Source organism: Lampetra fluviatilis, chromosome 11 (assembly GCF_964198595.1).
Source record: "Lampetra fluviatilis chromosome 11, kcLamFluv1.1, whole genome shotgun sequence".
In the NCBI taxonomy this organism is placed as follows: Eukaryota; Metazoa; Chordata; class Hyperoartia; order Petromyzontiformes; family Petromyzontidae; genus Lampetra; species Lampetra fluviatilis.
The window spans coordinates 13,141,985-13,164,077 of record NC_136285.1 but is presented as its reverse complement, the minus strand read 5'-3'; the positions used below and the strand labels follow the sequence as shown (position 1 = coordinate 13,164,077).

The 22,093-nt window shown below is 45.9% G+C and overlaps 1 protein-coding gene across 1 annotated transcript; it reads right to left on the bottom strand.

Moving 5' to 3' along the window:
• Nucleotides 1–12,035: 12,035 nt before the first annotated feature.
• On the bottom strand, nt 12,036–20,768 carry GMPPB (GDP-mannose pyrophosphorylase B). The gene is made up of 10 exons (XM_078861030.1): nt 20,427–20,768; nt 18,645–18,783; nt 18,297–18,377; nt 17,771–17,819; nt 17,485–17,627; nt 15,869–16,027; nt 15,525–15,603; nt 15,075–15,202; nt 13,610–13,792; nt 12,036–13,325 (listed from the first exon to the last, which is right to left on the bottom strand). Exons 2-10 carry the CDS (start codon nt 18,771–18,773, stop codon nt 13,194–13,196), a joined length of 1,083 nt encoding a protein of 360 aa, XP_078717156.1. The 5' UTR covers nt 18,774–18,783; nt 20,427–20,768; the 3' UTR covers nt 12,036–13,193.
• Nucleotides 20,769–22,093: the final 1,325 nt, after the last annotated feature.

Sequence of the window (22,093 nt, the reverse complement as noted above, 5' to 3'; positions counted from 1 at the left end):
GATGGTTCCAGCCATTGTGTTGGGAGTTCGTCTCGCAGGTCGCGTCCAGGTTAGAGTTGTGCGCAGATGGTCCCTTGGACTCGAAATCGGCTCACGATCTCAGGAGTGAAACCAAATCGACGATGAAGACGGTGTAACACGTAGGCTACTCCACCTGATGATGCTAGACGCAATTACTTGCGATACGCCGTACTCCAGTTGTAAATGTTGTTGTGACTTTACTCTCCAACGCACCCGTTTGCTGAACTAGTAACGAATTGGCACGCTTTGTTCACGTGACGAACCTTACTAATTGGCTGTGTCGGGTGGTGGCGGGTTTAACGACACATTTATATTTACGCGATCTAATCCATTAAAACCACCCCCTCTATTGTGTTAATATTGGTTGTGAAAGCACTATTACTACTTCTACGTGTTAAACTGGTTGGCGTGACGTTTGCCACCAGCACTACCGCCCGTGGTGTCTTCTCCGTGCTTACTGCCTCCTCCCCAGCGCCCGTTACCAATTCCTTCGAGAGAGAAAAAAAAATCGGGCACACGAACCCCAAAGAGTTTTCCCGACGGTGCTCGATAGAGCGACTAAACGCATCGAAAATGCCAACTTAGACGTGCCCTCCGATGTTTTGTTCGGCACGATGTCCGACGTTTTTGGCCTCCGCATGCTTGGGAGCTTCTTTTAGGAGGATTCTTCAGGTGGCTCACGACAAAAATATCGCGGACGAGCTGTGCATCATGGGCAGCCGTGAAGAGCGTACGCGCTTGGCACATATTCGACATCGCAAACTCTTGAAGCTTCCTTGACACGCACCTGGACTTGCGCGTCGATCTGTAATTGTGACCTCGTCCCAATAAAAAAGTCGCGAGAAAGTTTTCACTTTGGCGAAATGTTGTCGCTAATGAAAACCCACAAAGTGGCCTGATCCGGCGACAAATCGCTGAGTTGTCAACTTGGCCTCATCCTCTTTCCTCCTCCTCCTCCTCTGGGCACGAATCCCGTGATGGTTGGTCTCCACCGATGATCTCGTGCCGTACATCCCCACGTGAGCCGATGGTGAACCTGCAGTTCCAAACACCGTTAATATTTTATCGCACTTCTAATGGTTTGGGAGGGAACGTTGTAAAGTTTAATGGCTCGTACCTGAGAGTGCTGATTACTGGAATTAAAATTGATAAAAGGCCATGTCAAGCGTCGCAAAACATTGGACAATTGCATCATAAAAGGAAGCAGTGTTATGTTGCGAATGCCCGTTCAACATTTTTTTATTGACCCAACGTATATCTCATAAGTGCCCTGTTTGCTTGCCAATGTATTACGCTCACTAATGCAGAATATTATCCCCAAATGTTCTGAGCAAAGCATTTTTGTTAGTTTACCGTGAAGCTTAAAATTGCAATATTTGTTTAGTTAGGAATGCACAATGTTAGTTAATAAGTGTTGTTCGTTACTGGAGAAAATCTGAAAGTCGACACGACATCGTCCAGTTGCAGATTATCCGAGTTCTTTAATGTCTAGTCGAGAACACTGTGCCACTGTCTGGCATGGAACAATTCTGTGATCTGTCCTAAAGCCTCCCTTCTGACTTCCCACTACAGATCTTGCTTCTCCTGCAGAGAATATTAAATCACGACTCTTAAAGTGGTTGGGTGCTAGCCCACGTGCCTGTAATCTGACGCTTTGGAGACAAGGCATGTCTGTCTGTATGTATGTTGACCTTCTTTCGCACCGTACGTAGCCGCGGTGACTCGTGTAAAGTTTCGTGAAACTCCAAAGTCCACTGTGCTACGAGGAGGCCAGGAGACGGCATTTTAGCAATAGCATATCTGTGTGGCCGTCTGCATGTAATGCCCTTGTATATATGGGGGGGGGGGGGTTCCCCCATGTGCTCTGGTTCACGTCTACACGTCTAACAGATCCTTTATTTTAACCAGGTGATATTCAATTGATGATATTAAAAATGTATTCTTAGGTCAGACAACAGCTTACAATGTGAACATTTCAAGCAATAACACATGTAACGCTGCAAAATATGAAGATGAAGATATTATCCATATTAAAACATAATATGGAGATATTACGTTTTAACCAATACAGGACCCTTCTTAAAAAAGAGGCATTGAGACTCAATGATGCCCTCTTGGAAGAATTCCACGATTGTTCTTACGGATTCGGGGTGAAGCGGTGGCGTAGTGGTCAACACACTGCACTCGGAACCAGTTTCATTCCCAAACACTTCATCTGCCGAGTACGAACTAGTCAAAACTACGACATCACGTGTGTCTTGCTACAGAACGCTCGATCCTCATTTCCGTACAACTGTTTGTCTCAGTTTTCAAAGTGCGTATCCTACTGACTGTTAAGAACGAGCGGTGGGCATGGGCAGGACGCGCCGTGAGACGTTGAGCGACGGCGCGTGGTCGAGACTCGTGACGGAGTGGCAGCAGAAAGAGGGAACGCGCCCAAGAGGACGTCTACCACGGAGACGGAGCGGCGAAGTGTGCCAGGATTTGTTCTGTTGCATCGCAAGACGGTGAGCGGATGGCGACGGTTTGGGGAAGGCTTCATACGGCAATGGATTGTAAATTACATGATGATGACGATAACGATTCTGTCTAGTACTGAACACTGGGCCTATCCTGCACAGGAGACCACATTTCTGCCTCTCTGCTACACGACTCCATATCTGTGAATAAGGGTAATTTCCCAAAACGTCGCAAATATTTTTTTTCTCGACGAATGACGGACGCACTGAGATCTGTGTAAGGACATCGTCTCTTTGACAGAGCGATGCGTAAGCCTGCGTAAACGCACCGTGTGAAAAAATGATGAAAAATATAAATAGGTTTAAACCTTTTCGGAAATAAAACGGGAGTTGTGTTTACATGTTCCAACGCCAAATAGAAACCGTTTTTGCAAGGCATCAAAGTCTGCATTAACCACACGTACTTGTGCTGAAACATGGAACCAAACATGCTCTAATACTAATATTTGCATTGTCTTTGAAACTGATTGGCCTACACCAGAGACAAACAGCCTTCTTTGTGGCCGTGTTACGTCTTGCCCTGGACCTCGGCATTCAAACCACGACGGCATGCCACTCCTCTTGGGACCAAGGGACAGTGTCGGTGAGTTTGGAAATTATTGCAGAGCTCCTGGCTTCAAGTGGAAGCTGCCTTCCAGCGAATGTCAAGGTGGGTTGGAACAATAGTGCAGTCCAGCCTCCTGGCTTCTAATCTCATGTAATATTAAAACCACGAGCTATGTGCACCATACTTCTCTTTGGCACAAATAACCATGGGAGTAAAACAAATAATATGTATCTACTGTATACAAGTGTGTACTGCACATGTATCACATTTACCATCATCTCTTCATTTTCCGCGGCAATGGGGGTGAGCGGTTGCCCTGATAAGACAAAAACATGGATACAATAATAAACGTTTAGTTTTATATCACGTCGTTCATAAAAATTGCATCTTCACGGGAACATCCATGCGGTGAGCCCACGACAACAGTTGTCCAAGCTCTGCAGTCCTCTGTATATTAAAATAAGTGTTGCAGCCAATGAATGAGTGCGCGAATACATACGGAAGGAAACCAGAGCACCCGGAGGAAACGCACGCGTGCGAGGGAGCAACACACTATCCCATACAGACGGGGGCAGGCGGAGTCCACGCTTGCTGTACTGATTTCTCCTGGCGAGCCGGGGTATGGCACCTCGACAGGCCATAGGAAGAGAGTTTCACAACATCTTGCGTGATCCGCCAACCCCCAGACTTCACAGTGCTCGATTACTGTCGTGCGTGCCACCACTGTCGGGATAATGCAACGCATGTGTACAACACATTCCTGCAGAGGGAGCTGGTAGGAACGTGTTGGGTTGCTCGGTCAATGGCCAGGGTCAACGGCGGCGTGGTGTATTCCACAAATATGCCCGACTGTGAGGGTGGGCACAAGCCGGCGTGAGTAGGTTAAACGTTGAGTTTTATAAGGGCACCACGGGGTGACCAGCCCCTCCCCACCCAGCCCCACCCCTCCCACCCCCTATCCAGCCCCACCCTCCCTACCCAGCCCCGCCCCACCCTCCCCACCCAGCCCCTCCCCACCCTCCCCTCCCCACCCAGCCCCTCCCTGCACGACGGACGGACGGACACAATAATCCCCTGTGGACTGGTGTAACCTGGCGGTTCCTACCAGTATTAGGTTACACAATGGTGCGTACTGTTTACCTGCCTAGGATCCCAGTGAAGACCTCTTTCAGTTTAACACGAAGGCTTTCGCGACCGATATCATCCATAACAAAGACCTCTTTGTTATGGACGATATTGGTCTTTGTTATTGTTTTGCGACGGAATCGGCTTCCTTGCCGACATGGCCAACGAGTCACTGACATCGATGAGTGGTGAGTGGCGGCTACTGACATCGGCATGCACGGGAAGATATGTGTATAACAAAAAATATCACAAGCACGGTGAATCCTCGTCCTGGATAATGCAGTGACGGATGGCCTAGAGCGGTGGCCTTCGTTGCAAGGCCCCCTGGTGCATTATACAAAAAAAAAATAAAGCCCCAACAGCATTTCCTGAAGAGGTGAATTGTGGGCCTCTTGTCTTAGGCACCATCGTGAGCACATGTGACTGACTGAGAGCGGCAGTGATGCTGTGACAGGCAACTGTGGACCGGTTTCATCACCATGTCTGTCACTATAAAGAATTACAGCTCTTGATACATTACAGCTACGCAACTACGGACCTATACTGACTGAGTGCTGCGCATACTATTAGTGCGCTACCGTGTATTTAAAGGTTCCATCATCACAATCAGCATTTATGTCACCTTGCTGGAAGGTATAAAAACGTGGGTGTCTCAGCCATATCTCGACATATGATGGGTATCTTGTAGCCACACCTAAAAATGGTGTGAGTGTCTCTTAGCCACAGCTGCACATGTTGGTGGTAATTGTAAATGTTGTGGTTTGGCTCTCCAACACACCGGTGTTGCTGTACTAGTGACGAATTAGTATGTTCTGTTTACGAATTGGCTGTGTCGCGATGTGGCGGGTTTAATGACACATTTATATATTTACGCGATCTCTTAGCCACACCGAGCGATGTTGTGGGTGTCTCTTAAAATGTCACGCGTGTCCAGAAGACGCAAGGCACGGGGGGTCGGGGGCATGCGGCCTTGGCGCTATGGACGCCGAAATCTCCAACGAGATTGCAATCGTCCGTTGCAAAACCCTCATCCGCCAGGGCCCCGTGATGTCGGGTAACGTAATCGCTGCACACTGCCGTCTATTTCACACTCTGTGCTGACGCAATCCTCGGTTGTGGGGAATTTGTGGTCGGACAAAAAATGAGGTTGACCTTTTTGTAGTGATTTTTTTTATTTATTTGATGCGGCATTTATTGCACAATTGGCGAAATGCAGGGTTAAAAACTTCTCACGGAATATTTGACAAGGGGGCCACACAACTTCAAACCCGCTGGATTATTACCAAAGCTCAGCACAAGACATCTCCGGCAGAAATGAAGCTCCCGGGAAAGCGGTGAAATTTTGTCGCGGCTGCGAATACAACGGAGGGTTAAAAAGAAAACAATCCCATCCAGTCACAAGCGCGCGGCACAAACGCTGAGCGACGGAATTATGTGGCGCCCGTCGCTTTCAATTAAAGGTAATCTGCGAGTAGTTTTAAGTCCCACATTTCTCCACTTGGCAACCTTTCAGAATACGTGGCTCGATACGTTTTTTGGCACCGTAATATATTTTATTAATGTAAAATTGATTGATAAAGTGCTTTAAATTATACGACATAAAACATTTGTGTTGTTGTTGCATTTGCAGATTTTTTGCGAGACACGAGCATAGAGTCAGCATCGAAAGATGATGATAGAGGCTGTATAAATACAAACCACATGGTCCTATTGCATGGTTGGAAAAAGGTTTTCTGCATCTGCGAAATGTCCAATGTCTTATCTCATGCTTATTTAATTCCTTTCGGGAATTCAAGAGTTTGAAAGTTGATTCCATCTCCCAAAGGTGGGACAGCCCCTACAACATCGAAAGACGCGGCCAACAATCCCGATGATGTCATCAAGCCACGCCCATCCACCTCCCGTCCAGTGGCACATGTGGGAACAGGGGTGAAACTTATTCCGTGATATCAGATTCGCTGAGTAATGTAACCAATAACCAGGAGAGGAATCGATTACTTTGGGAGGCCTTCATCATGCAGTGGATTGACCGTGGCTGCTGATGATGAATTGATGACAGAACTTTACATTTGTTAAAATTGCCCACATCCATTCATGATAAAAATAAAAGTGGGTTCGGTCGCTTAAATGTGAAAGTGTCCGTGCACCCACCTCCACCCGACACGGCAAATCAGTAAGGTTTGTCACGAGAACAAAGCGTGCCAATGTATAACCACTTCAGCACGCCGTGGTGTTGGATAGCAAACGCGCAACGTGTACAATGGAAAACGACGTTTCCCTGGCGATTGCAACCAACCCAAACCAAACCTTCATCGTGGAAAAATATTGGTCGCGAGAACGTTCGTGTTCGTCCGATATCTCGTCAAAGCATCCGCTTCCTAAGGTGAGCATTCGGGGGATGTCCATGACTTCGTGGTGTTACAATTCCACATTCCCACGGTCGGCTTGAGGCTTGCCACAAGCAGCATCACCACTATTGACATTCTGCAAAGTGGTACCTATTTTATCGATCGTGAAAAAGGATTAAGAGCTGAATCGACATCCAACCACAAAGTCTCTCCATTTCAGATATCCTTTTAATGTATGTACATTATGTTGACCTTTTTTTGCACCATACGTAGCCAGCCGTGCTAATCCGAGATGCGTGGAGAAGGACTACAAGGTGATAGCCATTCTATCGACCGCAGAGTGATGATGGGCCGCGTTAAGACATTTAAAACAGGCAATGCGCTTTAACAGTTCTTCTTAACCTGGGGGGCACGCATCCCCTGGGGGTGCGAGATGTCCTTCCTGGGGATGCGAAACGCGACCAGATTTATATTTATTTATATTTAAGGTAAATAATCAAAACACAATTTAAGAACGGGCACGTCAGTTACAACCAACTTTGTTTCATATTCTTGGTTCTTTCGGTAAAGTCACGTAGAAGGGAAATAAAAAAATAATACAAAATTAAACAAAATACAATTCTCACGACGTTTCGGCCACAACGCAAGCAGCCGTCCTCAGGTGAAGAAACAGAGCTGTCGGAAAGAACCACAGCTCTAGAGCCTGACATCAGCAAGCTGCACTAACACTCCAACAGCCTGCGTTCGTTGTTTATTTCAAAACATAGATTCACCTCCACTCCCGCAACGTATTTGCACGTTGTGCTTTGTCGCGTCATCTTCGCGACATTTGGGCGCGGCGTCCCTCTCGTTCGCGTCACCCGCAGGTCCCCGGGGGTCACCCGCAGGTCCCCTGGGGTCACCTCCAGGCCCCCTGGCCCGTCACCGCGTGGCATCACTGGGACCGCGCGCGCCACGCGGTAATGGGAATCACAAATCACGGAGCGCCGGGTGGGGCTTGCACGGTCAGCAGCAGCAGCAGTGAATGCAGCCCGAGTCGGACTCTGCTGGAGGATGAGAGATGGGGGGATGGGGGGTAACAAGCAGTCACGTAGGTAAAAAAATTAAAATTATTAAAAGTAAAATAAAAAATAAAATAAAAATCACGACGTTTCGGAGGCAACACAAGCTTCCGTCTTTTATGAATATTAATTTTTTTACCTACGTGACTTTACCGAAAAAACCCTAAGAATATGAATCCTTGCAGTCACGAAAGCTTCAAATCTAGAAGGTAACAAGCAGCTTTGTTACACCGCACGCAGATGAAAAGGTGCAGCTCGTCATCACCGCACATCCAGATAAACAATCTATGACACATGCTACAGGGGCCGTCCATAAATGACGTCACGCACCTGGGGGGTGGGGAGGGTCAGACATTTGTGACGATGTGTGACGAGGGGGGGGGTTTGAGAAATGTGACGTCACATCAAAATGCGCAACTTTCAATAAATATAGACGACACGTTCTACTTAATTAAATATACTTTTTAATAAATGTTTTCTCCTACAACATCAGAGTGCAGCGCCACATTAAATACGCACTACAATGACAATAGTTTAAAACGATTTGAAGCATGTTTTATTTTCAAAATGGAAATATAGTTTTGGTGGGGGGGGGGGGGGGGCAGAGCTTTGTGACGTCATATTTGAAGGGGGGGGTCTGACTTATTGTGACGCCGTGTGACGAGGGGGGGGGGTAAAAAATCGTCTAAAATCGCGTGACGTCATTTATGGACGGCCCCTTTAGTGCGATGTCTGGATTATTCTCTCCCACGTGCTGGGAGATTCTTCAGCGCGTGGAGGGAAACGTCGTTCCGACTTAAGCAGTACAAGGCCGCAAACGAATATCGAGCACTGCACGTGATGAACGCACATCCCCATCTCTGCTTTTTTCCAACGTGCCACAAAACTGCAGTCACATTTTGGGCACGATTTTGCCGTATTACGTTGGTTGCTTTGCATTCAAGGTAAAACAAATTACATAACGCGTGGCGGCTGATTTATTTGAATGATAAATGCTGAGATAGCCTATTCATAATCGATAAATGGCCTGAAAAGGTTTGCTGTTGTATCGCAGGATTGTGACAGATGGCGATGTCTTGGGGGGAGGCTTTCATCCGAAGGTGGCTTGATTACGACTGACGATGACGATTGTTATTTTTGTAGCTCTGCTGTTATTCTGTTACCGTGAAAATACGCATATACATCTCTGCACGTGGCTCTCTATTTTACTGGAGGAATAGACAATCATGTCGTCAAGGTCAACATGCGACATGCACTGTGCTCATTGCTTCTATTCTGATTTCTAATATTATCTCATTTCTCCAAGGCTTTAACTGCGCACGCGAGGCTCGCGTTACCTGCGCGGTGAGGACACGGGGATCGCCTTTGTGCCGGGCGATCCCACAAAGCCCTTCCCGACCGCCCCAATGCCCATTAAGCTCGGTACGGTACCAATACATCAACCGTGAGTCCATTGGCGGCGCTCGTTAGGCTAAGCAATTGCTCACCACGTGCGCGCACCGTGGCGATGACTTCTTGAGTAACAATCTTATTGCCTTCTTGGTTCCCCCCCCCACTCCACCCCTGCGCTGGGGAAAAGGTCATTGCCCATTATGTCAGCTTGTCGTTCATATGTTTTGCACACCTCATTATTGCAGCCGTGGTCAATCCATCGTTGGACGAAGGGCCCTGTCCGAGCCGCTGCCGTGAATTTCTCACGATCCTGCGAGGTCCCTCTCGGGACGCTTTACATCACCCCCTGGCTGCCACTGCCTTTATCCTTTCCTCTTTACGAATGGCCATCCGTCATTTTAGGCTCACGCGAGGGCGTTGCGTTGATGTCGTTGGTCACGCGTGGGTGTTACTCTCTCAGGGTGCTTTTCTCTCGCTGACCTGGCGAATCCACCTGTATCAACGGGTGGATACCGGTGTTCAGTGCCGGACTCCGCTAGTGCGGGGCCTGTAGCATATCTTATAAAGGGGCCCTAAATAAATAACAAAAAAACACGCAAATATTAAAACACACATTTTTTACTTGCATAGCAAAGTAATTGTATTTTTTCATCTGCTTTCCGGACAGATAATACGACAAATCGCTAACCTTAAACACCCAGTCGTTCATAAAAGTTGAAGGCGGTATAGTACTATAATAATAGAGCAAGTGCAGAATTTCCGAACCGGAATTGATAGCTTGAAAACATTTAGCGCGTGGCCCTTGAAACTGCGGGGCCAGTAGCTACTACATATGTAGCTACTGCATATGTAGCTACTACACATATGTAGCTAATTTTGCTACTAGGATCATGCGACACTGCCGGCGCTACATTTCGTTATCTGCGTTGATTACCCCCACCACACCCGTTCGTGCACTTGCTTCGTGCACGTGGCAACCCTTTTTGAAATGCAATTTTACTCGTCCTAAAACCACAGGGAAGGGAGTCGTGTTGGAGGCCTCTTTACAAGCACACTGTGAGTTTTATTTCTCCCCTGATTGCTTTGCAGACATCGGTAGGTCGAAATGCTTTTCCATGAAAAAGTGTCCGTGGCAGCATTTGGACCGGAGAAGAAATATTCAAGCAGAGGAAATAAAAATCCCATTAAGGGTCATCCTCGCTGACTTGCCATGTGGAGGCTATGCGGACCTTAATGGGCAGCCAGTTCACTGCATTAGGTGGTAGCTTGTCTGAGGCTGCACGCATCATCATAAATTCCTCTGTAAAAGTGCTGTGGGTTATGAACCCAATTTGCTCACTGCCTGCCTAATAACAATACATCATACCCCATGTGTACCAAGGCATAATGACGCCACAACAGAGAGCAAGGCTGGTCTAATGTGTTGACAAAGATCCCCAGTGGTCACGAAGTCCAGAAAAGCATGTTAAATGTCTCGTTATGTTTGATTGTTGACCTTACGAATATTTCTGTGATTTTTTTAGTTAGACGTAAGCTAAACCGTTTGTTGTTGTTGTGGTAAATGATGATTCATTTTATTCTGGCAGTAATATGGGGGTAGCTCATCAGTAAAATATATACAATCTCTAGTCGTTGCACTCTGCTGGGCTAAGAGAATCAAGGTTTGTTCTGGACCTGGAACAAAAGATGGTAATTCAGGGCAGGCGATTACAAAAAGCTAAAAACATTTTATTTTAAAAAGATGCTTTAATAAATGCAATTTAAACACACGTAATGCAATGTCAAACATTAATATCTGGGTCAAGATCCCATGATTAACTTTCAGTCATGTGAGCATAATCTTACGATCTTTCGTACATTGGGTATTCGTGCCATTCTTTGAGGGCAAGGCTATCACGAAGAACGCTACGCTTCAGTCTGCAGTACCGTAGGGGGCGATGTTGCCACGTGTAATCCCAGATTTGAAGCTTTCGTGACTGCAAGGATTCATACTCTTAGGTTTTTTCGGTAAAGTCACGTAGGTAAAATAATAATAAAATAGTAATAAATGAAAATAACTAAATGTAAAAATAATAAATGAAATGTTTTAGTTATTTTCATTTATTATTATTTTATTATATATATATATATATTTTACCTACGTGACTTTACCGAAAAAACCTAAGAGTACGTGTAATCCCGATTGGGTAAAGTGCGGCCAAGTTTTAAAATTTGGATGACACCAGCGCACAACGGCTTGCTCTCATCAAACGACAACGGGACCTTGAACGTCCACCCTGAAGAAGACAGCGCCGTAGTATTGCATGGTTCATGTACCTGCATTATTAACTGGTGCGGCCCACCGGATTCAAACCGTGGAACCCCTGCAACGAGTGGCAAAAACGCACGACCGCGGGCCCACATCACCGCTCCAAGTCACGCGATTTCATCGGTCTTTAATATCTTGGCCCTCAAAGCTCGCTAGCCAACACATTTTACTTTTGTACTCGGCCAGGGCTCGGCAAACCTGCGGCTCTTCCAGGGCCTGTAGCGTGACGTTGTTTATTTATAACCCCACCGTCTCGTGTTCACCACGCGCATTGCGGCTGTTGAAAGGTTTTTTTTTTTGTTACACTGTTCGAAAATGAAAATGTCTTCTTGTTATTTTGGTTGCCGATCCTTGGACGCATCGTGGGGAAGGTCGTGTTACTACAATTCTACTCGCTTGTGTATGTACGGCCCTTTGTCAATCCACTGCTGGATAAAAGCCCTCCCATTGCTGTCAGTCGTGAAAGTTAACTGGCACCAAGGACCAGTTCAGATATCACTCATATTAATCACTGCATCACCAACTCCCCCATTAACTATCTTATTCAACTTGAAAAAACGATTTCAAAGGAAACTGCATCGTCTTAAAAGGATTTAGTCACGCACTGCGCCATATATCTTTCACAACACAGGAATTGTTGTATCTCCACATGTAGCAAAGGCAAAATAAAAATGCGGATGCCAGACACGATTTCACTCCATCCACCAACAAGTTTTAATAGAACCAGTCGTTACAATTTTACATATTTTAATCTCAAAATGATAATATGCCTATTCATGAATAGGATTGTAATAGGATTGTAATAGTGTTGTTCTCCAAAGCAAAAATAAAAATAAGGCATTCAGTTTAGACGATATAAAATGTTACGTACACTTCATTAAGTGCACGTGATTTAACTTCATTTGGGTGTGAAAGACATGTCTATAAACAAGCACTGCATTTATATTTGTCTTATGTCGACTACCATATATATACGCGACCGGCTCATTTTAAACAGTTTACAGTAATACAATTATATGCGTCATCGAATCTCCGTGACCCAGTAAAAACCACTGCGCTGTACCATTTTCGAATTCAGGTAGATTGCAATGCAGGCAGGCATTTAAGAAGTCAGTAGGCTTCTCAGAAAAGACAAAAAGTATTTCCTACATGTGTAAATTTTTAGCAATAGTTTTTCCTGCACTTGAATAACGTTTCCCGTTTCGTGGTTTACTTAACAGGCAATGCTTTATACAAGGCTGCTAAGAGGACGCCTATTGTATTTGCAACTTAAGTCCACCATTTGGCAAGACTGGTTAAACATCAACAAAAACCATGCAGACATGTGAAATGTACTGGTTTTTTGTTTTCTAAGCAGCTTCATAAATATTGCAATCCCCTTTTGTCAACTGCAATTGCCCTCGGTTGGAGAGACCCTGAACAATCGACAGTGTTCCACTTCAAAATTTGAAAACGGACCAAACTTTTACACATTAGAAGAACCGATCTCGGCTTGCAGCAGTTTTCTTCTTTCAAAATGTTCACAGCCGTCCACAACAACAGCAACAACGTGATGTTTCCGATAAACATTTTACAATATGTTACAAGTTTGTATCGCCATCAGTGGGCGACTTCTCAGCTGGGTGCATGCGTCACAGTGAACGAGAAACATCCCGACCGGGCCATCTGGTTTTCCTTGAAAACGCACGTAGGATCGAAAGACGGATGGTGTCCACTTGTGTCGGTGTGCACATATTTTATATATGTCAAGAGCATCCCATAAGCCAATTGACCTTTCGTAACTAAAAAGAGAAAAGACTCGAGACGAGACGAAAAGCGCCGCGCGGACAGGGATCTCGCTCTCTCCGCGTTTCTCACGAGACGGAGCGAGCGCTACATGATGATCTTGGGCTCAGGAACGGAATCGGCGATGGCCTTGTGGGGCAGCACGCTCGCTCCGTTCAGGTACAGCTCGTCGTTCACGATCACGTCCTCGCCGAGCACCGTCACGTTCTCCATCCTCACCTGTGGCGCGGAGCAGGGCAAAAAAAGACGCTGTGTTTAGTATGTGGTCCGCCCCCCGCACCTCTGATTATCACAGTTGGCTACGTACGGTGCAAAAGAAGTTCAACATACACGCACAAAATAAAGATGGAGACGACTCGGGGAGGCCTTTACCCAGGAGTGGATTGATCGCGGCTAATGGCAGTGACGACACAAATAACGAGCGTGAACATCGTTAACTCTCGCTGCTGCCACCACCGCTGATGCCGCTGCTGCTACTGGCGTTAGCGCGAGTGAGAACTGACCCACTGCCCGACGACAGAGCTCCAGCCGATGAGGCAGGAGTCGAGCCACGAGTGCGACTTGATCCGCGAGTCACGCAGCACGGTGCAGCGCTGGATGCGCACGCCGTCCTCGATCACCACGCCCGGCCCCACCACCACGTTGGGGCCGATCCGGCAGTTCTGGCCGATTTTAGCGCTGGGGTCCTGGAGGATGGAGCACAAAGACAAAGGTTCACCCCTACATATAGCCTTGAGTAGAATGCTGGGGAAATTACAATTAGTGAGGCATATGTTACGGCCGGTACGGCACACTGGGAGGTGGGTTGCCCAGCTCCATGCCCGGCTTGTCTGTGTTTATACTTAATTTGGAGCTTTCGTGACTGCAGGAATTACTCTTTGGTTCTTTCGGTAAAGTCATGTATAAAGAGAAAATAATAAATTAAATACTAGCATACGACGTTTCTATTGCAACACGAGCAATCATCATCAGGTATAAATGAAATAGAAACACAAATCTAGTATACCTAGAAATGTAATGTAATACAACAGAGAGTCGGATAACATAACAGTCAACACCCTACCTGGTTGATTATGTTCTTCCTGTGAATGCTAAATTTCAGAGAGAGATAAAACACTCTTTATACGTGACTTTACCGAAAGAACCAAAGAGTAATTGCCTGTGTTTCCCAAAGTGGTGATGTTTACACGCCATACCAGTTATTTAATTGGGGCGGAGTCAAGCTCGTGACAGGCCCAGGACTAGTTCAGATATTAGTCATCGATGTTGGTCGCGAGCGAGAATTGAAGCCGGATCGCCGGGTTCGTGGTGAGGTGCGTTTACCATTACGCTACGGCTCCGCATGCACAGACACACCACCATCGCGAGTAAGGTTTAGAAAAATAACATAAAAATCATGCATGTGCATGGGACACTGACTCTTTCAAAGATGCGTTAGTCTTCAGAAGTATTTCGCTCATAGCAAGGAAGTCGACGGGCAGCTCAGGGCAAATGCATTTACTTATTTGCAAGTACTGCTCATTGCGCTGGTTTGTCCCTCCAAGTTTTGGCCAATCCATTAATCAAATAGCAACACAACTAAATACTACAGGTTAATTTAAACTGGATATCCTCTTCCCCCACCAAAACCCCATTAAGGAGATAATACATAAATGCTTAAAATCTTAGTTGCTTACAATCTTAGCTGTAAAGTTTTGCAACATTTTACAGCTATTTATAGAATTTTTAAAAACGTCCTTATAATATAAAACTTTTTTTTTAATGCAACTCATTCTTTAGAGTACATCTTTAACGACCCAATCCGAGAGCAATTTCCCCACTTTACTATGCGTATATAAAGCACCCTCTAGTGGTGAGCAATAAATTTAATACAATGCAATCTATTGCCGTACATGGCGTGCGTTATAAATATCAATGCGGGTCCTTCGCTCGCCGTTTCAGTGACACGGGTGCGCTGCGTCAGCATACCACCAGGACGTTACCCAGAATCCCCGGCGCGTGATGGAGCCGCTCGGGGGCTTTGAGGCGCACGGCGTGCAGATAGAGGCACATGCCCGTGAGGAAGTCCTTGGGCTGCCCAATGTCCATCCAGAAGCCTGCGCACACAATGTCACGTGGCTCCACTTTGCACATCCTGACGCAGCTCAAGGTCGGCTGATGTGACTAGGATAATAACTTAATTTGCACTCCGATGACACGTGGACGATTATTACACCCCAAATTTGAAGATATACTCGGCGCTGACACCAAGACACTCACATCATCCACTGTGAGTTTTCGCTCTTTAACTCATAAGGCCTTATCAGAGCTTGGCACATTAAAACACTGACTCAGCATACACAAGTAATAGTTTGCATGAGCATGCAGTGTCCAGAAAGATAAGCGTATAATGATTCGTGGCATCAACAGAATTGTTACCTTGCAGCTCCAGGGCATAAAGCTCCCCTGCTTGAGCCATTGCTGGGAAAATTTCCTTCTCAATGGATGTTGGTCGAAGCTGCAATAAAAAACACAAAGCTCCCATGTCAACAAACATGACACTATCATGCATCGATTACACATACTGCAGCAGCGAATTTCTACCAAGTAAGCACAATCGGAATACATTTGTGAGGAATTGCAAAGGAGTAACCGCTTTAGCACAATGTCCAATTGTGCAAATCTTCCAGATTGTTGATCATGCAGTGCTCTTAACAATGGATGTCTTGTGCCATAGGATAGAGTCGAGGGGGACAAGAAAAAGGGAACGTTCCGGCTCGTACCTGGATGCGGTCAAGGATGCGCGGGCTGAAGATGTACATGCCGGCGTTAATCTTGTTGGAGACAAAGACTTGCGGCTTCTCAACAAAGCGGTGGATCCTGCCATCCTCGGAGTTGTAAACCACCACGCCGTACTTGGAAGGCTCCTCTACCTTCGTAACCTGTGTATTACAATGCATATATATATAAAATACACTACCATACAATTATTTGGATTAAAAACGTCTTTAAAAATCGGCATTTCAAGACACTGTACATAGAGGAGTGTATTCACATTATTGTTGTTTTGAAAAGAAGGGAGCTGGGGGTAGAAGGCTACAAGGTTATAAAGGAGAAGACCGTTGTGATATAGGGCGCAAAGGAAGCTTTTGCAATGTGAAGGGGCATTCGGTTGGAGCTAAAGCAGTTCAACAGTAACTTCTGATTTCACTGCTTTTTGTTTTTAGTTTATGGTCCTTCCTTCGTACCTCCGATGAGGATGGTTGGCTACGTACGGTGCGAAAGAAGTTCAAAATACATATATGTATTGCATCGAAGTGCAATCACATCTGAAAACACTTTGCAAGATTTTTTAAACTAAATGAGAGTAGAAGAGAGGGGTGGTGGGGTCAGGGCAGGTAACACACAAAAGGGAGAGAGGTTAAAGCAACATCTTGGAATAGCCCAAAACAAATCCACACACAAGTACAGCAGAGCATTAAGCCTGGATTTGAACAAAGGAATTAATAGGCAGTGCGAATAGACAGGGGATGGGGGTTTCCATTCCAAAGGTGTGGCAAGAGAGAAAAAGTTACCTCTCAAAGAGTGGATATTGACTGGGGGCTTTGACAGAAGGCCTTGGATGCTGAAAGCATGTGTGCGTGACAAACTTAATGCATGTCTTTGGTTAAAAGGAAGATCAGGGTTTGTTGGTACATCCCATTCATGAAATTGGACCTGCAATATTTTATATAGTTTGTGTCACTACATCAGCCAACTTTACATATGCCACACATTTGATATAATTTTCAGAAAATAGATATATTTTAGTGGGATAACAGCCAGGGCTGGTTTAAGCCTGCACACCAGAGGGAATGACATTCTTTCTTTGATGTGCCACTGAAGAATGTACAGCCCTTTGAATACGGAGCAGTTTCTGATCAGACAAGCACGTGTGACGAATTTAATGTTAAAGTGAAGACAGACTGCAGAAATATTAATAGTATTCCAATTGTGTGTATTTGAAGGTAATAATTACCTAACCTGTCAGCATCCAATCCAAATTTAGCTCATGAATGAACCACATTGTTGATTCTTGCCAATGGTCATCTTGACTTTGGCAATTATCTCTGCATATACAAATTGGCAGACAACCAAGATGGCATAACCTTGAACACCGGTCACATTGTGGTACTGTAACAAACGATCTGATGTAGTTGTCCTGAGAAAGTCATCTTCCCATAACATCAAATGATAAAAGTCCAGTTGTTTTGCCAGTTAAACAATAACACACGACGAAGGAAACTGCATTCACACGTAATTTTCCCCTCTTTTGGCATTGCGAGGTATTATTTTCTCACGATATGCCCCGGGGTACTTTTGGTATCTTGTATGTGGCAACCCGAGTGTTCGGACGTACCACAAGAGTGCCCTCCCTGTTGCTTTGCTTGTGAAACTTGATCATGTCCTCGAAGGGGAACTCGCAGATGACATCGCTGTTGAGGACAAAGAAGGGCTCGTTGTCTTCTTTGAGAATGTCTCGTGCCAGGGCAAGTGGTCCAGCTGTGGCATATCACACACGCAAAACGGGAAGCCCCTCCATGCACGACATGGTAGCAGCAGGTAGCAAGGAAACGTGTTTTAAGGTGCTTTCAGCTACACGGCATGCGGTGGATGTTTCGGCCACATGCCTTTGGTAAGCTTACCTGTACCGAGTGGCTCCGTCTCATGGGACATAGATATTCTGATCCCTAACTGCAATGGGGAAAACAAAAATGTAGATTGATATAGGCAGCCAAGAATCTTCATGGAAAAGTTAAGCTCCAAGTTATGACGTATCAGGAATGATCATAAATGAGCGATATTATAAATAAACATATTTAATATATTCTCAGCACTCTGTCAATAACACTGCTCAAGGCATCCCCAATTCGTGTCAGTCATGAGGATAATTTGATCACATTTGCCATGCTGGTCAGTGTGGGTGAGGAGTTGGGAGAAGGATCCTGGACTGGTCCAGTTACCACTCTCCACTTATGTTACCCATGGCGAGGAATCCAACTCAGATGACCAAAATATTAGTACCTTGTGCTCACCACTGTGCCACCACTCCACTCTACCCAGAGTTGTCACCGTCATGAAAATTGTTGAAATGTTAAATTTGAAAAGAAACGCAAAATAAATGCATGCAAATGTGACCCTTAAGGTTAAGCTTTGCTGGTATGTACCAACCTTCTTTTCCTCTCGCTTGAGTTCCTTTTCCAGCAACTCGGACATATAACTTACCGCCAGGATTACATGGTTAACGCCAGCCTGCATTTCCGACACATGTATCAATCAATCAAGGAATAAAAAGGGTTGTACATACTGTCAAAGGGTTTAATATACTATTTGGACAAGTATAAACGGATACAAACATACCAACTACATAAGAGTGCCAGGGTGTGGCCAGCAAAGACAGCAAGCATTTACGGTCTAAGCGTGATGGCGCAAACTTTGTGAGGACTTTGAAAACATTCAGATCACAGCTTTGTGCGTTTCAATGTTAAACAATGAAACATTCCATTGCAAGATCCGCACCTTGACGAGTGCCTCCACCTGGTGGAACAGGATGGGCTTGTTGCAGAAATCCACCAGCGGTTTGGGGAGGCTGAGTGTGAGGGGTCGCAGCCTGGTGCCATACCCACCCACCAGGATAAGGGCCTTCATTATTGCTCTTCTGTGAAAACACAAATCAAACAGCATAGGTTTTCAGCTCTGCGATGTTTTTTTGGTTGTACCGCTTTCGTGACTGCAGGGATTCATCTTCTTGGTTCTTTCGGTAAAGTCACGTCCCTTCTACGTGACTTTACCGAAAGAACCAAGAAGATCATGTCCAAAATTTCGCTCTGCTTCCTGGCGGCTTAAAAAGTGGAATTGTATGTTGTTTGGCACGGTGTTCCTATGTTTCGTTCCACGTGCTCGAGGAACTTAATTCAATTCGTATACAACTGAATTGTAAAGTGCCTGACGATACCATTACGTGGAACGAAAAGTCGGACATCATTCCCAACATGTGGTACAACCCAAAACACGTCAAATATTGCAACGGTGCAGATCACTCACTGGCCTTTCGTCAGTACACAAGTACAAAGAGCAATTATTAGTTATTGCCTAGCTTGCTGGATTTTCTCACATTGTTCTCCCCAAGTTTTTGCAACCCATACAAATATTAGATAATTTCATTGCGTAATTTTGGACAAAAAGAATGTTGCCATACCAGGAATTTACATTAACTTCCTCTTTTCTCTTCCAATAAATAACAATTGAATTGTTATTCAAAGCACGGCTATATATATTTTTTTTACTGTCATTGACATCTTTCTTTATGCTTTGTGGCAGTAAAAAGAAGTAACGTTGGTTTAACTAGCCTGCTATTGTAAAAAATTACTGAAGTAGCCAATTTATATCTTAAATTTCCCAAAAAATATCTTGCCCACTGCACGGGGCAATGTGATATGAGGTCTTCCTGGCTGGTAGTAAAGATTATAAACAAGCACAGGTGCACGCGAATTATCTGAATTACTAATATTGTTAACCAATACACGACTTATGGAGGATTAGCAGTGCCTGCCGTCATATTTAGATTAACAGTTTTACAAAAAAAACGGCGTGGTTTGTAATTCGAAACATTCTGCAAATTTAGTTTCAAGGTGGGTGTTTTGCCCAATTTACTGGGATTCATCATGGATTTAAAAAGACCTCCCCCATTTAAAATGTACCTCACTCACAGCAGCTCCGGCTGGTTGCATATAACACAATTCAATGGCAGGTGAATACCCTAAAATGTTTCCTACAACTCGCTGCAAAAATGTTTCAAATTGTCCGTATAGTTGCATTTAGGAAGCGGTGTTATAAGGACCTGCAGTTTGCAGTAGGACCAATTCCTTTTGAAGAGTATTTTGGGTTGAAACCGGAATACCCAGTCACAAATCACAACATTATAACACACAAAGGTCTGCAGTAGAAGGCCAGTTACCAACTTTGTGTACTGCCCTCCTCCAGCAGGTTTGTAAGTTTTGAAAACCTCGACGCGAATCGCCAACCCTTGCCTCCAAAGGGCAAGACCACATGGGAGCAACGCCCCGCCCGGCAAGTGGAGTAATTCTATCTCAAGTACAATTGGAAATCCGGTAAATGTTTACTTTTCGAATGCCATATACTGGCGTCAACACTCCACCGTTCTCCGGGCATGTTTCTAGGAAAGCCCGTAGGCTCCATCCAGGCCTGGTTTTCGCGGAGCCAAATTGAGCCGTCCCGCGCGCTAATTTCACCGGAATTCAAGCTCCACGCTCTCTTAAGTGATGCGCTTTCAGTACGTACCACTGTCGACGTATCTGTATTTTTTGAGAATGAAACGACTCGCACGGAAAAGCTGCCCGACCCACCGCAACAGCCAAGGCCAATGCCATTCAAAGTTTCGCAAGCAGGAAGCTGCGCGCCGATTGGTCCACGTTGCAAGTCACAGGCCAGCGGTGACGGCCGCTCACGTCGCGAGGAAGTGACGGACACATTTTTTTTCTCTCCCCCTCAAAAAATGTATTGATAATAACGACCCTCGCTAATATCGCTCTCATTAATCTATCGCCGATAACCTCATCAATTAATAAAAATAGGCACGCGCCTCGCGCGCTGTCCCGTCACGCGCCGCGTTGTCATGGCAACGTCAACTCCAGGCGACGTGACGTCATGGGGGGAGGGGACCGCGCACGTGGCAACAGCGGCTTCTGGTGACGTCAAAAGCAAACGTGGCGGAGTAAGCCCCCACGTGCTCGAACAAATGTGGGCGTGGGCGGGTGTGTCGTGACGTCACGCATAATTAGCCGCGCGCGCGCGCGGGCCACCGCCCCCGCCACATTCCAACAGGCGCCACGAAGTGACGGTGACGTCACCACGACGGCGCCTGTGCCAGGCCAGGTGCACTTTGAGGCTGCCACGTGAAAGTGTTGAAAGCTCGCTGCTGGCAGGAGGAGGTCATCGGGACAGACCCAGCAGGTGCCATGGGTTGGCTGACTGAGATGACCGGTAGATGCACCACCAGCTGTACCCCCTACTGTGCCAGGCTAGGTGCAGGAGGTCTCGGGACAGACTCCAGCAGGTGCCATGGGTTGGCCGACTGAGATGACCGGTAGATGCACCACCAGCTGTACTCCCCCTATACTGTGCCAACTTGCTGCGTTTCAGCCGCTGGAGGGATGATTGCCTACCAACTGCCCAGTCGCAGCAGCGTCCTTCACGAGCCTCCAATACCCGGCCATGCACCTGTGCCAGGCCAGGTACACTTTGAGCACGAGCCTCCACCCCCAACCCACGCCACGTCCAGCTGCCGGTGGTTGTGTTGCAAAACCTGGCCCGCTTTAATGGACAAATATTTGATGTTTCGCTTGTTATTATGACTCACGTCCGGTTTGTCACGTGGTTCTTTGACGGGGTCAATTGTTTCCAGGTCGTATTTGTGTCGTCTTGAGTCACCGTGTTTGCGGAGCGTGCGTGGTGCATTTGTACACGTGCAAAGGGCTGTCCAAGACTGATACTGTCAGTGTTGCAACTGCATGGAGTTTAAGCAGTGGTTTTAAGTGTCCTGACCTTGCTGCATTTTATATGGCGACGTTTCAGGCAATCCCCCTGCTTCCAAAAAAGGGTTAGGGACCACCTAACACCTTGGGCCCTGTTCAGAGTAAAGTTTTAAAATAGCTTCATTTCCAATTGTTGAAATGTGACCATAATTTGTGCATTTCTTTTTTCCAAACGCCAATACAATACTCGATAAGTTGTTACATCGTTAGGGCTCATAGAGACGAGCCTTCTTTTTCTTGGTTTAGACTTTAGACTAACACTTTAAGATGTTTTCTTGTTCATGTTTTAGTTTTTTTTGTTGCGGTTGCACCCGATTCAAGAGCCGAATGGCTCACAGGGCTATACCTAATAAATGAAACTTGAAACATGATGACTCACATATAGCTGAGGAACACTAACATCAATTCAAACTG